Below are 12,437 nucleotides of genomic sequence, written 5' to 3'. Positions count from 1 at the left end.
TATAAATTGCTATTAGTCAATTAATGGGGATTGGGGAGATAAGCGAGAATCGAATCGAATCGAAATCGAATCGGACTGGAAAAATGAATCGTTAGATTAATCGATGCATCGAAAAAATAATCGCTAGATTAATCGTTTAAAAAATAATCGTTTATCCCAGCCCTAAACGAAACGCATGTCTAACTCAACGAAACGCATGTCTAACTCAACGCAACGCATGTCTAACGCAACTCAACGCATGTCTAACGCAACGCAACGCATGTCTAACTCAACGCATGTCTAACGCAACGCATGCCAAACTCAACGCAACGCATGTCTAACTCAACGCAACGCATGTCTAACTCAACGCAACGCATGTCTAACTCAACGCAACGCATGTCTAACTCAACGAAACGCAAGCCTAACTCAACGCAACGCATGCCTAACTCAACGCAACGCATGTCTAACTCAACGCAACGCATGTCTAACTCAACGAAACGCATGCCTAACTCAACGCATGTCTAACGCAACGCATGCCTAACTCAACGCAACGCATGTCTAACTCAACGCAACGCATGTCTAACTCAACGCAACGCATGTCTAACTCAACGCAACGCATGTCTAACTCAACGAAACGCATGTCTAACTCAATGCAACGCATGTCTAACTCAACGCAACGCATGTCTAACTCAACGAAACGCATGCCTAACTCAACGCATGTCTAACGCAACGCATGCCTAACTCAACGCAACGCATGTCTAACTCAACGCAACGCATGTCTAACTCAACGCAACGCATGTCTAACTCAACGCAACGCATGTCTAACTCAATACAACGCATGTCTAACTCAACGCAACGCATGTCTAACTCAACGAAACGCATGCCTAACTCAACGCATGTCTAACGCAACGCATGCCGAACTCAACGCAACGCATGTCTAACTCAACGCAACGCATGTCTAACTCAACGCAACGCATGTCTAACGCAACGCATGCCTAACTAAACGCAACGCATGCCTAACTCAACGCATGTCTAACTCAACGCATGCCTAACTCAACGCATCTCTCACTCAACGCAACGCATGCCTAACTCAACGCATGTCTAACTCAACGCATGTCTCACTCAACGCAACGCATCTCTCACTCAACGCATGTCTCACTCAACTATTTTTTTTTTATACATACATATACACACATACTGTACATACACGTATATTATAACTATTTATATACAAACACACACACACTGTATATATACAGTACATTTTTTGCCACACCTGCCAATGGCCAGTAACTTGACTTCAATTTTACCGGCCATAAATATTTTTTACCTGCCATGAAACTGTTTTTGCAAAAACAGACCGTAATGACACCAAAACTTTAGAAACCAGTGAAAATTCACAATTCTTTATACAGATTTCGATACCACAGCTAAAACTACTAGCCTAACTCGTATTAAATTTAAAACATTATTAAAGACAAGTAAACACTCAGTAATAAAATAAGAACAAATAATCAAATTAGAAGCAAAAGCACACAAAAAAAATACAATATAACAAAGATACTTTTCAGATTTTTCATGACGGTTTGCCAGTAGTTTTCAGGTACAGGAATGTAATAAAGAAAGCAAATGTAAAATAACACTGCATAATCTTCACTGTATAAATGTATAAATTAAACATCCTTATTAAATCCTTATTAAAATTACAAAAGTTCTTCAGTCAAGACTAGTGAGTGATTTTGAGGTTTGATTAACATTAAAAACAGACAGCAAGAATATTAGGCTGCTGTCACTTACATGTATAAAATAAATATGCATTTATTCCATATATATTTTTATATAATTTATGTAAACATGCATTTCAAACACTGATGATCATAATATTGAATGTTTCTGGAAATGTTTCATATGGTTTTTGTCTGACTAAATTACATTGAGAAATTACGTTTTTGTCGAGTTTCTCACACAAAGACTTGGAATAAAGCGCACGCTACACATTTATGGTATGACTGAAAGTATGATTCTACTTTTATGGTATTTTTCTTGTCCTTTTTGCTGCTGTAAAAGAGAAGAGGCTTAATTTTTGGGAGAACTATTGCTTTCATAAAAAAATATTCTTTGCATCTGACTCTTCATTTAAAATTGCTATAAAAAAACAAAACAATAATAATATATATATATATACATACACACATACACACACACACACACCTATCACCTCAGGGCCAGAGAAAATGTCACAAAAAATCTGAACCACCTCCTGGACTAGCAGAAGAAGAAAAAAATCCTCATTGTCGAGCGCGGGACACACAAAGACGGAAAGAGCGAGCAGAGCGAACAGCTCTATATGACACATCACAGGGGAGTTGGAGTCTCATCTGTATTATAAAAGACTCTGAAGACACCTGATAACTCAATCAGAGGCATGATGGGAGAAAAATCTCACAGCGGATGAGTGGGAGGGAGAGAGAGAGAGAGAGAGAGAGGAGAGAGAGAGAGAGAGAGAGAGAGAGAGAGAGAGAGAGAGAGAGAGAGAGAGAGAGAGAGAGAGAGAGAGAGAGAGAGAGAGAGAGAGAGAGAGAGAGAGAGAGAGAGAGAAATCTCACGAGGAAGGGAAAGAGATTACACAAGAACTGGAACGGGAGAGGAAGACAGGGAAAGAGAAAGAAATGGAGGAAATGTGCCGTTTAAATCCGTTCAGTCAGAGCATTTATCTCTCTCTCTGCAGCTGAACAGCATCTATCCAGAACCAAACCTGTAAACGCAAGCCAGTCGCAGTGTTTCCAACATGCAAAACAGCTTTAAAAGAGTGCTTGAGCATTTTACTCCCTCATTAAAGGACATTTATTATATGTTTTAGACTCAGATGGAACACTTGCAATACATATATATAATTATATTGCATATTTATAATACATAAAATGTTTATTTATATGTTTGTTTGCATATAATATATTTATTATATATTTTATATATAGCGGCTATATACCGTGTGTACACACACATACTATATACATTTACACACACACACATATAAATAATATATATATGTGTGTATGTATGTATATAAGTGATTGTGCAGATCTAGTTAACTCGCTACAAAGTATCTAAAAGAAACCTCTGAATATTTTTCTAAGTCTAACCTGGCAAATCCAGAGATTATCTGTTGCTTCTTATAGTTTGGGAGTTTGCAAACATGACTTTGTTTCACCTTGACAGATAAAACCCTGTGCATTGGTTGACTCCAGCTCTAGTGTGTGTGTGTGTGTGTGTGTGTGTGTGTTAGTGTTAGTGTTAGTGTTATGTGTGTGTGTGTGTGTGTGTGTGTGTGTGTGTGTGTGTGTGTGTGTGTGTGTGTGTGTTAGTGTTAGTGTTAGTGTGTGTGTGTGTGTGTGTGTTAGTGTTAGTGTGTGTGTGTGTGTGTGTGTGTGTGTGTGTGTGTGTGTGTGTGTGTGTGTGTGTGTGTGTGTGTGTGTGTGTGTGTGTGTGTTAGTTGGTTGTTGTGTCTTACCTAAAGTGTTATAAACTCCATCCGCTTCCTCCTTCACCGTCTCGTCCAAACGCTCCATATTCTGCACCATGAGAGCTACGACCTGACCCTCCAACTAAACAAACAAATAAAAGATATTTAACAAACATTAAAATACGTCAGCATTTATTTAGGCTAATGCTAGAAGATGATCACACAAATCATGGTTTAAAACTAAATTTAGACACGCTGCAAAACTTTATGATGTATAAATAAATAAAAGCCATAAAAATGTGAAAGTAGATGATAAATTGCTGAAGTTTAAGCCTCTCTTCTGCTCATCTGTATTTATTTGATAAATAATATAGTAATTTTGTGAAATAATTACATTTTAAAATAGCTGTATTATATGTGAATATATGTTAAACGGTCATTTATTCCTGTGATCATTTATTATTAGAAATATAAATCTTTTCTAAAATTATAAATGTCCTTACTGTCACTTTTGATCAATTTAAAGTCCCCCTGTGGTGAAAATCCAGCTTTTAATGTTGTTTATGTGTCTATGTGGTGTTTGCTTTAAGACAAAGCATGTGTAAATTCATAAGTCGACAGCATTGCTGAGTATTTCCTCCTTAAAACTGCAGTGAACCAAAGACAGTCTCAAACACACGCTTTGAAATCGCTGGTGTTTCTGACCACAAACTACCTTGTAACCAATCAGATCAACGTGTGATCGTCAACCAGTGGATCTCTGAGCTGAGTGAGTGAGTGGAGGCGGGGCTCATTTGCATATTCATAGAACCGCGTATACTAAATGAGGCAAGGGTGTCGAGTTACATTCAAGATATTTAAGGGGATGAAGAACTTCTTTTTAAGGAAAAAAACATTTAAATATGTCATTTTGGTGATAAAAGATGAGTTTTAAGGGATAAAATGATTGACTACGCTACTAACGTACGCTAAATAAAGCATATTTACACACACACACTACGTTTCAAGCCCTATTTTGTAGCCTGTCCGCGGAGCTGCTCTTTCAGACGTGTTAATGCGTTTGCTTGAATGCACAACACAAATACTAGACAGCAGCAATCAGACCCACACGACTCAATCAACCTCTGATTGTTCACGCGCTCTTCCTGATTCCTCCATCCGTCTGATGCACACACACAACAACAGTCTGGATATTACATTGTTTCTCTCTTTCTCTTGCAAAAGTCAGGCCCAATACCAGACAAAATTTCTCGCATGTCGTAATTCATGTCATTTTCTCATAATAATGTCATTGTGCTGATGGACCGTGAGCCGCTAGCGCCCGTGAATCCGCCGGTGATCTCCTCTAACGACGACACTGATGATGTTTTTCTCTGATTATTAAATAAATATTTTCTCACCAGTGCGTCGATGAGCACCTCGGCCCCCTCCTCGCTCTCGTGAAGCGTGTCGATGTCTGTCAGTTCCTGCAGGAGATCAACCACCGCGATGCTGATATGTGATTCAACGTTAAGGATTTATAATACTGATCATCAGCTAAAGATAAAACATAACAAGCATTATTTTAAATAGGGATGCACAACATTTTTTTCTGCAGATATTGATCTTTTTTGGTGTGTTATGGCCAATAACCATGTTTTTTATGTGCAATAATATATATAAACATTTGTATAGTTTGGGGTCAGGAAGTTTTTAGTTTTTTTTAAGAAATATTAATATTAATATTTTAATTCAGCAAATATGGATCAAACATAAAAAGCGACAGAAAAGACATTTATAACGTTACAAAAGATTATATTTCAAATAAATGAACGTAACTTCTATTCAATGTTTCCACTGAAATATGAAGCAGCACAACTGTTTTCAACATAGATAATAATCATAAATGTTTCTTGAGCAGCAAATCATCATATTAGAATGATTTCTGAAGGATCATGTGACACTGAAGACTGGAGTAATGATGCTGAAAATTGACTTCTATCAAAAAAAAATAAAAAATTTAATTACTGACCCCAAACTTTTTGTATTTTATGGCTAATAACTAATGTTTCCTCTTGTTATGGTTGTTTACAGAAAAATAATAATTGTGTTATGGCAGCCAACAACCTTTTTTTTTATGCACAATTTTTTTTAAAGGTTGAGTAAAATTAAAAAAAATAATTAGACATGAATTTTGGGATAAAAGCATCTGCTAAATAAATGTAAATCTAATGAATAAAAGTTAAACAAAAATGTCAATATATTGTGCGTAATAACAAATTTAACAAACTTACTATTACAGGCCTGTTCACACCAACAACCATAACTATATTGATAACTATATTAGCATCCAAACCAGCGGAGCATTTTCCCTGAGTCTCAACGACACACACACACACACACACACACACATCGCATGATTTGTCATCAGGTTAGGACACGGTGTCACTCTAAGGTCATGTGACGGTCAGGATATCAGTGTTGTCGTGGCTGAGGAGGCCGAGCAGAGAATGAACCGCGTTCAGCTCCACCAGCAGATGATACAGCTCCGGGATAGTGGCGATCACGTGCATCTCCTGGATGATGTCATTCAGATCAAGCTCCGCCTCCATGAATCTGCCGACAACAGGAAGTGATGTCATTTCTATATTTTTTTCTTAATGCCAAGGTGTCAAAAATATAAGTACATAGCAAAAATGTAACCGTTACATACAACGAAATGATAAATAAAGCAAAGCATCACATATGTCATGCACATGTAGTATATCTGTGAGCCACTGTGGATTAACGTTTGCATCTCATTTCACATTTAAAAGTGAACGGTGAGATTCTAGTTCTCCGTAACTCACTTCTCTGGGTTGTCGGGAAACTTGATCCTCAGCTCCTGGTTTTTGTAGGATCTCTTCTCAAAGGTCAGGATCATTTTCTTCACGGTGCTCTCATCCACGGGCTCCCCCTGCAGACACACAGCAGGTCAGAAGGTCAAAGGTCATGATTCTCATCTACAGTGCGCCTCTGAATTACATATGAGACTTTTCCCCAGTTAAAAATACTCTTTTTCTACACCAGATTTCTAAAAGTATTAACAGTTATTATTCATCTGTTCTGCTGTACTTTATTATGTTTTGATGCCTAATTTAATTTGAAGCGTGAACAATTCAACACTACTGTGAATGCTATTTTTTTTTATGCAAAACAGTATAGACATGAAAAAAAAACCATTATTGATTAAAAACTGTTTAAACAATAAATATTTATACTATCAGCATTTGGCCTAACTAAATACATTGTTTTTATTATTATTATTGGCACCAGACACATTTTTTTTATTTTTTATAACAGTTACTATTATTAAACTATGTATTACATATAAAAAAATATATTGTCACAAAACATCCTATCTTGAAAGCATTATTCGCTGAACACACATTACTGAGAGCATTATTGTGCTTATAATAAACCAATCAGAGGGCTCTTGGGGGATTCATGTGCACCTGGGATTATTAATACGTCGTATTAATTACGACGTTTGGTACGTTAGTCACTCTGGGGTGCGTTTCCCAAAAGCATCGTTAGTCAACTATGTTCACAAGTTCCGTCGTTATCAGCAGTTCAACGAGTCGGTGTTTCCCAAAACCATCATTCTAACAAACATTCGCAAACAGCATCTCAGAGTTGTGTGTTTGAGCGACAGATCTTGACCTGTGGTTAGAAGCAGAGTTTCTAGTTTGCATGACATGTGGACTCAATAAATCCTTATCTTGAGGAATATAAGCAAGATGACATTCAGTACAACCTGTGTCTTTAATTTAGAATACATACAAGTGTCATTTACGTCTTTTAAGAGATTTAAAGCACCGTTTTTGAAGAGTGCGCATGTGTGAACGTGCTCTAGTGTGTAAGAACGAGCCAATGATTCAATCTGGAAATAAAGCAAAATAACTGAGAAAAATGAGGAATAGTCCTCAGATGTCTGTAATTTACAGCAAAACATCTCGCATTAATTCGATTTCGATCTCAAACAGTTTCATTAAAAGAAGTTATTACTCCACCACATGTGTGACATCATTAACCAACGTGGTTGAACGACCACTTTGTGACTATATGGTTTCGGGAAACAGTCGTGACTGGCTAGTTGATTTCTTCAATGATGTATCGCACTATAGTAGTGAAGCAGCGAGTTACAGCGTTGTATGGGAAACGCAGCCCTGGTCAGGTGGTGTACCTTTTCTACAAAACAATTAGCAAGATTTTTAATATTTCTATAATGATGAATAAAGAATAGGCGCTTTTTTGTTTGTTTTTATTACGTTAATGAAAGTGTTGTGAATTAAATCATTATATTATATCGTAATTTTACTATACTACCTATATGTACATGCAACTTAGATAGTTTTATTGTTAATAATAACTTCATTAATTTAAAAAATGCACCATCAATACAGATGCGACGTTCATTGCATCCGCCTCAACCAGAGCCATAGAGAGAGAGAGTTGCGACACTCTTTGATGTCGCCGCTATGGCTGTCACGTGGTTCATGTAAGCCCCAATAGTTCCAAAACGTACGCTGGCTGTCATGTTCTTCTATGGGACAGACAGCAGCGATTGCATTATTGAACGGTAAATATAAAATAAAACACACACCCAAGTACTTTTTCAGCTGTTATTGCATTATTGCATTTTGTTAATGTCAGTTTTGCATTTGGAGATAAGTTTTAGGCTATATTTTTGGAGGGAAAAGCTTAGTGTTCATGTTCGCATGGGTAGTAGCACTGGCTTTAGCGGCTCTAACTTAACTTTTCCATATCATTCATCTGATGATGGACGTCTCATGATATTTATTTTAGCACAACTGGGCTGTATTAGGCTATTGATTCCCGTGATTTTGCTTATAAATTTTGATTCAGCCATTAGCCTATCTTCGTGATCACACAAAGAGGTCTGCCGTGGCGGTCCGTTCAGAATTCGCTTAGAAGCTAGCTCACTTCTTCTGATGAAAGTGGCCATCCCCAGGACCACAACGTGAAACATGATCATGTTAAGACTAAGAATATTATTTTAAGATTAAGGCCATACACATTATCAAAACTATAACAGATTAAAAACGAATTTAAGCATGGCTGATACAAATGAAGGTTTTCAAATAAAATATTTTTTATTAAACAATGACAGACAACAAAAATGTGTGCTTGTGTGTGTGAACAAGAAAAACAAAAACCAGGGGCAGGTGATCCATGAAACAGACAGGACTGGTGATGGCCATAACAATCCTAAAGGTCCAGCATTGTTCTCACAAGCCGCTTCACTCAAGACAATAATAACATAATGAAAAGTTAGTATATCCCAAAAAATTAAATTAAATAAAAGTTGCTATAAAGGTGGTAGCGATTCATTACCGAACTCTTAGCTGACGAAGTCGCGCTAGCTAACTAACGTTAGCTAGCAGGCAGTGCTTGAAAATTGGTTGAAACAACCAACATAAAATATAAATAATTACGCTGTGCATGTACAAATGAAGACCAGTATAAGCATCGCAAAGGGCCTCTGATACAATATAGACAGTTGACAATTCAAAAGAGGTCGATATTTCGGCAACTTAACTCTGGAACAACTCGACACGCAGCAATGTAAGTGAATGGTGTCCAACGCCCAAATGACAGTGTTTGGAACTATTCCGATCTTCATATCCCGGAAGTAGGCGGTTAAAAGCGCCGCCATTATTTACAACGGAGGTCTATGGGAGTGTCGCAACTCTCTCTCTCTATGGCTCTGGCCTAAACTCGAAAACCGGCTTAAAGAAAGTTCAGAGTTTCCCACTCGTACTCACGACTTTGTGATGCCAATCATGTGTATTCAGCCTATAAATACGGTCTTTCCACCATGACCTGAACGCATCCTTTAACCTCCGTGTTGCACACCCACATGAATATGCTCTGTTCTCACCTCTGGATCCTCTCCGTCCTGATCCATCAGTCTCTCCAGGATCTTGTCCCCGTCTCCCGTCTGCTCCTCACTGTCCAGCTCTGACCTCACCAGGACCCGTCCGGCGTCCCGGCCCGAGCTCTTCTTGCCTCTCGACTCCTCATGGCTGTCCTCCTCTCGGGGTCTCTTTGCTCCGCGGTCCGGCTGAAAAGAGGATTTCATGAGAGAGTGAAGATGAGACGGATCCTGACGGTCCATTTGACCATTCACAACCGTAACTATGTTTCCATCCAACTATTTTTATGTAAATGTTGGGGTATTGCAAACAAATTTTGACTTCTTTCAAAAACAATAAAAATAGTATTGTTTCTGAACTTGTGACTGGTCCAGTATACACACACACACACACACACACAGCCTGGTTCGCTATCTTTGTGGGGACTCTCCATAGGCATAATGGTTTTTATACTGTACAAACTGTATACTCTCTCCCCTTACACTAACCGGACTCCTAAACCTACCCATCATACACACACACTAACCCAACCCCTAAACCTACCCATCACACACACACACAATTTATTTTGTATATATAAATACACACGCATGTATATATTTAAGGAAAATGTGTATATATAATATGTTTATATATATATATAAATTACGTATAAATAATGCAAAATATACACATGCAAATATTTATTTAAATATATACATGCATATGTGTGTATTTATATATACAAAACAATTATACACAGTACACACACATATATTATGTAAACAAACTTTTATTTTGGATGTGATTAATCGCTGCCCAGCACTAATAAACACCTAATTTTGAATCCAATAATAATCCAGAAAATGTTATTTAATTGCAAATTTACAAAATGACAGTGTTATCATAGTTTTTGGGCATGATGCCACGGTATTATTTCCAGACACATGGATATGGTAATTATTCAGTACCATAGTAAGTCAGATACCCATCTTACATTGACTCCACCACTACAGTACTGTTATATCAGGGAGGAAAAGACTAATCAATGCTTTTATAAACGTATAATAACAACGAACACTCAATAACCCGCATGCGTATGTACTAGTTGGGTAACGGGTTAATAATCTTTTACATTCTTAAACAACCTTAAAACACGTTTAAATAATGTGTAATCGTCTAAAAACAGTTTATTTCTGCATTAAATATTAAAGTTTAAGATAGCATTGACACCAGTAGTAGCAGAACAGTTCAACCAGTGACAAACTCATCCGAATAAAGATCACGGTGAGACATTAAACATGTCAGTACCTGATAATTCAGCAGCTCTCCCACATCCATGATGATTTCTCTGGGTTATAATCCTTAAAAATGTATAAGTTTTGTATACCAGCGTGTAAACACAACACGCTCGTGAACAAAACTTGATTTCTGTTCTTCGCGTGATTAACCGGCGCGAGACGAGGAGAGACGAAACTCAGCAGCGACACCAGCAGGCGAGGAGAACAAACTACAACACTACGACACACACACACACACGCACACCTATCTGCCAGGATTTGTTTGGTTATTATGAAAAGTATTGCATGTCACAATGAAATAACTAAAGAATGGTTCACAATGAGTCCAGAAACGTGTATTAATATGTGTATTGGATAAGCAGGAAATTAAACCTCTCTTGCAATGCAGCATTTTGTTTCTTAGCAGACAGTTTTAATCCACTACCTCAAATCACTTGCACAAATCTATAACAGTCATTCTGTCCAGTGCTGTTTGGCTTATGCAAACGTTGCTGCAGGTTTTTTATCTGTTTCCCTACAAGATAAGCAAGTAAGTAGACAGCTTTAATTATTCACACAGTCACTCAGAGATTACAGAAACACAGCTACAGTTTCCCTTAATCTCACTCTTATTGGAAAACTAGCAAACTACTTTCTGCATGCGGCAAACTGCATAACATTTTTATAAAATATGAAACAGCATGCATTAGGGATGCACGGTATATCGGCCACCATATCGGTATCGGCCGAAATATGTTATCGATATCGGCTCAATACGAAAATATGTCCAATATATTAAAGCCGATAATTAATGTATTATGTGAACATTATGCATAATGTTCAACATGATGCTTTTGAATTGCTTGAAATATGATTGGAATCACTTCAACGAAGGAAAATTCGGTTCAGTGCAACATGTGCAGCGCAAGTCTGTCATATCGGCTACATAAAATTATAATGAGAACATCATAATTGTGTGCGCTTGGGATATGGATTTTAATGGTGAGACTTTTGTTTTTGTAATCAGGCTCTCAAAAATTATAGAAAAATTTGGAATTAGATTTATTGACCAATATATCGGTTATCGGCTCTCAAATAGAAAGATTTATCGGTTATTGGTATCGGCCAAAATTTTCATATCGGTGCATCCCTGTATGCATTATGTAATAATAAATGTTTTAAACACTGTTTTCACATGACCTCATCATGTTGCATATTTAATTCAGTGAATGTTATTCATTTAACTATATATTGTGCTTTATGTGGTTGCATTGTTGTAAAATTGGTCTGAAAACACTTCATAATGCAACACAGATATGCAGATTATGCAATTATACTGCAAACTATTTCATATTAGCTTTGTGTGCAATATGTTGGCCAGGCATTGAGGTTTGCATATGTTTCTGGTCTTTGGGCATAACGGGCAATTCATATTTACTGGCTGTTTAAATAATGCAAAGAATCTGATTGAAAGGCCTCATTTGTGAATCTGTCTCCTGCATCTCTCTCTCTCTCTCAGGCCCGGCCGCTTCTGTCCGGCCTGTTTTACGTGTCACGGATGACTGGCTCCTGTGAGATTTGACAAGACAGAGGCGCTATCGGGACAACACTCATAAATCCAGAACGATGCCGACTGAACAGGTGATTTTCCGCCTGCCTCACCAGCCGACCTGCATGGAATATTCATCCCATCATGAATCCGTACTGAAGGGCGGATCAGGGTTGTGTTTGAGTACATTATCTTGCTTTTCTGCTGCCATTGCAGGACTATTTCAGTCAGTTCAACTTCTGTCATTGATATGAGTCAGAATTGTTATA

The 12,437-nt window shown here is 37.6% G+C and overlaps 1 protein-coding gene across 1 annotated transcript in view; it reads right to left on the bottom strand.

Annotated features, from left to right (window-relative positions):
• ctnnbl1 (catenin, beta like 1) overlaps positions 1–10,810 on the bottom strand; it is a 54,569-nt gene extending 43,759 nt beyond the window's left edge. The window contains exons 1-6 of the mRNA XM_082145607.1: positions 10,651–10,810; positions 9,366–9,548; positions 6,271–6,377; positions 5,898–6,037; positions 4,843–4,940; positions 3,491–3,584 (exon numbers count right to left, since the gene is read on the bottom strand). Coding sequence (XP_082001733.1) covers positions 3,491–3,584; positions 4,843–4,940; positions 5,898–6,037; positions 6,271–6,377; positions 9,366–9,548; positions 10,651–10,680 — 652 coding nt within the window. The 5' untranslated portion in view covers positions 10,681–10,810. The remainder of the gene's footprint in view (positions 1–3,490; positions 3,585–4,842; positions 4,941–5,897; positions 6,038–6,270; positions 6,378–9,365; positions 9,549–10,650) is intronic.
• Between the last annotated feature and the right edge of the window lie 1,627 nt (positions 10,811–12,437).

The sequence above is a fragment of the Leuciscus leuciscus genome, assembly GCF_965113295.1.
Source record: "Leuciscus leuciscus genome assembly, chromosome: 18".
Taxonomy (NCBI): Eukaryota; Metazoa; Chordata; class Actinopteri; order Cypriniformes; family Leuciscidae; genus Leuciscus; species Leuciscus leuciscus.
This window is presented reverse-complemented; position numbering and strand designations above follow the sequence as displayed.